The sequence below is a fragment of a genome, unplaced genomic scaffold, assembly GCF_019419815.1.
Source record: "Pyrus x bretschneideri cultivar Hongxiangsu unplaced genomic scaffold, Pyrus_bretschneideri_v1 Contig10, whole genome shotgun sequence".
NCBI lineage: Eukaryota > Viridiplantae > Streptophyta > Magnoliopsida > Rosales > Rosaceae > Pyrus > Pyrus x bretschneideri.
In genome coordinates this window covers 6,204-11,007 of record NW_025999391.1, presented here as the reverse complement: position 1 = coordinate 11,007, position 4,804 = coordinate 6,204, and the positions used below count along the sequence as shown (strand labels likewise).

At 34.8% G+C, this 4,804-nt stretch overlaps 1 protein-coding gene across 1 annotated transcript; it reads left to right on the top strand.

Moving 5' to 3' along the window:
- The first annotated feature begins 1,717 nt into the window (after nucleotides 1–1,717).
- On the top strand, nucleotides 1,718–2,628 carry LOC103934339 (pathogenesis-related protein 1). The gene has a single exon (XM_009344090.3). It carries the CDS (start codon nucleotides 1,762–1,764, stop codon nucleotides 2,245–2,247), a length of 486 nt encoding a protein of 161 aa, XP_009342365.2. The 5' UTR covers nucleotides 1,718–1,761; the 3' UTR covers nucleotides 2,248–2,628.
- Nucleotides 2,629–4,804: the final 2,176 nt, after the last annotated feature.

Genomic DNA, 4,804 nt, shown 5'->3' with positions numbered 1-4,804 from the left:
TTCACACACATGCTTACGTCGAATCCCATTAATTTTCCATTTTCCATTCCATACAACTGCAGTGGCTTGTAGGCAATCGCACAATGTGCTTTTGGGAAATGTCATTCACTTCAAACTCGTCTTCACCTGGTCCAATAAAAAAATGTCATACTAAGTGTTTCAGAAAAATTAAAATTAAAAAATTAAATAAAATTAAAAAATTAAAAAAGAAGAAGATATACTATGGAAAGAATAGAATAGAATAATGAGACCACACCATAACAAGACTATGGAAAAATAACGAATAAAAGCATGTCCTAATGAAACCAACCTTCAATTGCATGGCAAAGGTAGCTTTTTGCTTTATTTCAGCAACCTTGATTAATGAAGCTTAATTAGGTTTAGGCCAAGCAATCAGAGCAACAAGGGTTGGAGAAACCAACCAACGAAAGATATTTGTGTTCACGCTGCTGTGAAAAAAGGTTTTTATACGGTAGAACTGTTAAGAGTTTTTTTTTTTTTTTTTTTTTTTTTTTTTTTTTTTTTTTTTTCTTCTTCTTCTTCTTCTTCTTCTTCTTCTTCTTCTAAATAATGATAGGTCTAACTAAAACTTGTAGCCAAACACTAGTTTAACTTCGTAAGGGCATTTTTGTATTTTCATAACTTATGTCATGACTGCTAGGGTTTTTTTTTTTTTTTTGTCATGGAGGGAGGTTGATGAAATGATTTTAAAACGTCAAGGGGGTGTTTGTGATATGTTGAGAACCTGAGAGGGTTTTGTGAAAACACAAAAAACCTCAAAGGGTGTTTGTGTAATTAATCCAGAATAAAACTTCGGAGAAGACTCGTATACCACACGTATTGCAACAGTGCATAGAACATGCTTTTCCACATCGTACCTAATTTTCTTTTTCAAAGTTTACTGCATACATGAATCCAACAATTACGATCAATTTGTTCCCCGAAATTGGCGGGAAGGCTTAGTAGACCTTTCCTTCACAGATGAACATATACTTTTCCTACATGCATCGATCATATACTTTTCCTACATGCATCGATCATATACTTTTCCTACATGCATCGATCATATACTTTTCTAAAAGAGAAGTAAACAGATATGACAAACGCAATTCGAAGAAGCAGATCTGCTTATTTACCAAAGCAATTAGTTCCAATTTGTTGCAATGTTGCATCATCAACATGAATTTCAAAGGTTTCAAGGGATTGTTAATTGTGTTACCAAATATCGGGAAATTAAAGTATTGCATAGCAACATAATATCTAGGTCAGTGATCGATATTATTGCTGCCCCAGCAGTAGCCACATTTTTGCTGTTGCGATTGCTTATTTTTGTTATACTGACAATTTAATTACCTCGAGAAAGTTTGACTAATCTTCGTACTTCTCATGCAAGTGGTAGATTGTCATAGTGGTTCAAATCTTTTTTCTTGGTTCAAACTCTCTCCATCCTCGTCTAGACTATGTAGAATATTGCTTGTAGTACTAAAAAAAGTTAATCCTCTCATAAATTTGACTTGTAAAAGTAAGCCGTTGTAAGTAAAGAAATATAGAAGTAGGGTTTTCTTTCATCAGTTCGGCGACGGTTTGGTTTCTTCAGTTGATAACGTAATGAAAGTTCAACTTTGATAGTCATGCAAATAAATTTCCACAGCCTCAATTTCTCAGAGCTCATAATATCAACATTTACCGTTCCCCGCTATTATAAATACTCAGCACCATAGCATCTCATTTGCCCATCCACAAAGAGAACAAACCATTAACATGGGGTTGTGCAATATTTCCCTAGCTCTCCTTTTCATTTTAGGCTCAGTCCTTATCCAATCCTCTCATGCCCAAGACACACCCCAAGACTACCTCAATTCCCACAACGCCGCTCGAGCAGCAGTAGGCGTTGCTCCCTTGACGTGGGATGACAATGTAGCAGGCTATGCACAAAACTACGCCAACCAACATGTTGGCGACTGCAATCTCGTGCACTCCGGTGGGCCGTACGGCGAAAACCTTGCCATGAGCAGTGGTGACATGTCAGGAACGGCGGCTGTGGACATGTGGGTGGCGGAGAAAGCCAACTACAATTATGAGTCGAACTCGTGTGCTGATGGAAAGGTGTGTGGGCATTATACACAGGTGGTTTGGCGTAACTCGGCTCGTGTAGGGTGCGCAAAAGTGAGGTGCAGCAGTGGGGGTACCTTCATTGGATGCAACTATGATCCCCCAGGCAACTATGTTGGGGAGAAACCGTACTAGCTATGGAAGAATCAACAACCACTCTAGCAGTTTTTGCTGATGGATATATCTAAGAAGATAAGCTATGTTATTAAGAATAAAGAAAATGAATAAATAAGTGATGATCGATCATTTGTATATATCTTCCACTGGCATGGTGGACGGTAAATTTCAATTGATCAAGAATTCACTATTTTTATTTAAAATAAATTTTGGTAACTTGCTAGTAAGACATGCATGCTACGATCAAAGTTGCATAATTACTTGCCTAGCTTGAAGTCCTACTATTGCCTCAACCAAGAAAAACCTAATTTACATTATTTGGCTGAAATGATGAATGTTTGTGGAAAACTTCTCTTGGTAATCTACTACACATGTTAATTAGAAAGAAATTATTATTGACTTGTGACCAAGCAATTATTTCTTGCTCCTTGTCTTTGATAGATATAATGCCGGTTTGTCAAATCTACATATTTAAAGAGTGCATAATGACTTTTAAGAGCTAATAACTATTCCATAAATATAAAGGAAAATTATATCGTGGAAATGTGAGATCATATTTGTTTTCTATTTTTAGTTTTCATTTTTATATGTTTGAGTTATGGAGAAATTATTTGGAGAAAATGTGGGATGAAGAAGAGTGGAGGGGAAAATGAGGGATGAAGAATACTGGTGGAAGGGAATGAAAGAAACAAAGAAAAATGAACAAAAACAAAACCTTCAAAGTAAATACAAGTTAAAAATACTTTTTAGTTTTTATTTGAGTTCATTTCCTTAATTACACACATTTCAACATATCTCTCATAATCCAACCATTTAAACAATTAAGTTCCTTAATGATATTTTTTCAAACAAATATCCTTAGTTCATTAAAACCTCCAAATTCTTCCCTTCTACTAGATTATAAGCTATGTAATTTTTTTTAAACTTAAATTACGTGACTTGTGTTGGTTTTTAGTATTTGATTATTTTCTTAAGTTATGGATTGGGAAATAAGACTGAAGAAAAACTCAAAGAACGAGAACGAAAGTTTTGTATATATTCCTGTGTAAGGAAAGGTGCGGCTCAACCCATTGCAGAGCACACGTTAGCAAAACATTCTCTTACACCTTTGCGCTAAATCCAATCTAAGCCATACACACGGTCATCAATACTAGCAAGACATTTGGCTACAATCTAAGTCATACATAAATAGATTGAATCGAGGCCCTACATTTGAATCTATTGACTTAAGTAGACCATTGCAACTTAAATCAAATAACCAGATACAATTTACATTTCAAAAACTTGTTTGTGATACACTTTAAATGTAAATTATCAAAATTTAATGAGTTAAGACTTTTTTTGGGGAAAAAATATGTAGTCTTTTTTTTTTTTTTTTTTTTTTAAACAAACGATATTATCTACACTAACGGGAAGAGGTTGGGCTTAGCCTTACAATGGGTTAGCAATAATGTGATTCAAATTCAGCTTTAATGAGAATTGAACCTAAGACCTGTCACTTACAAGTGAAAAGTAATATCACTAAACCGTTTTAATATTTAGAACATCGTGAAGTCATCTTATTCAGATTTTTTTTTTTTTTTTACGTCAGACTTTAACATGGGAAGGCCATAATTACAGGAAATCAAAATTCAAACGGTTCTTTCAACAGAAATTACTGGATTTGCGGTCAATTTTTGCTCCGCAAAGAGTTGCCCGTTGATACCGTGACCCTCACTACATCACTTTACCGTAAGTTTCAACTCTATAACTAATAAATAAATGGGGAGGAAGGAAAAAACAATCCAGGTCTAGTTGCACAAAGGCTGGAACTCTATAACAGAGTTGATCTAAAAACCCTGGATTCCATTGAATTGGTATGGAAATCCCTGTACTGTCGATTGCCTTTATTACTGAATTGTTATAAGGGTTAAATCTTAATTACTTTATGTATGGTTGCACGATAAGTTTCAACTCTATAACAGAATATAGGGTTTTCAGACCAAATCAAAAAAACCATATATGAAGTAAGATTCCAGACCAATTCAATGGAATCCAACTTGGAAGTGGTCACCAATTGGCGATTTACAAAGGATGATCACTTTTAGAATGATTATGGTTTCCCAATGCAAATTAACCAAGCAGAACCATAGACATGCATATAATTGCATGATCTCCCAATGCAAATTAACCAAGTAAGACCATCCATGTACTATACTGCTACATGATGCAGTCACATTATCACCCGTCATACACCATACATCAACCCAACATGATTTACATAATAATCACATCCACTATCGGTTCAACGTGTCAACCAAGCATCTCATCATACGAAGCAATATCACAAAGGATTCCCTTAATTACTAGTTATATTAAAAATTCTAATTGAGTCACTGACTCATCATTTTATACTAGCAACCACACATTACAAATATCTTTATCTCTATCTCATATTATATAGCAATGCTAACTTCAATAGGACATACATAGAGGCATATACGCATTTTGGTATTCTATATAAGGACAGTAAACAAACTACTTACCTCATGTCCAATGCAAATGCACTCACCTCATGTCCAATGCAAATGCGATC

Excerpts from the sequence above, each read along its gene's own strand:
- LOC103934339 (XM_009344090.3), top strand. The coding sequence starts at position 1,762 with ATGGGGTTGTGCAATATTTCCCTAGCTCTCCTTTTCATTTTAGGCTCA.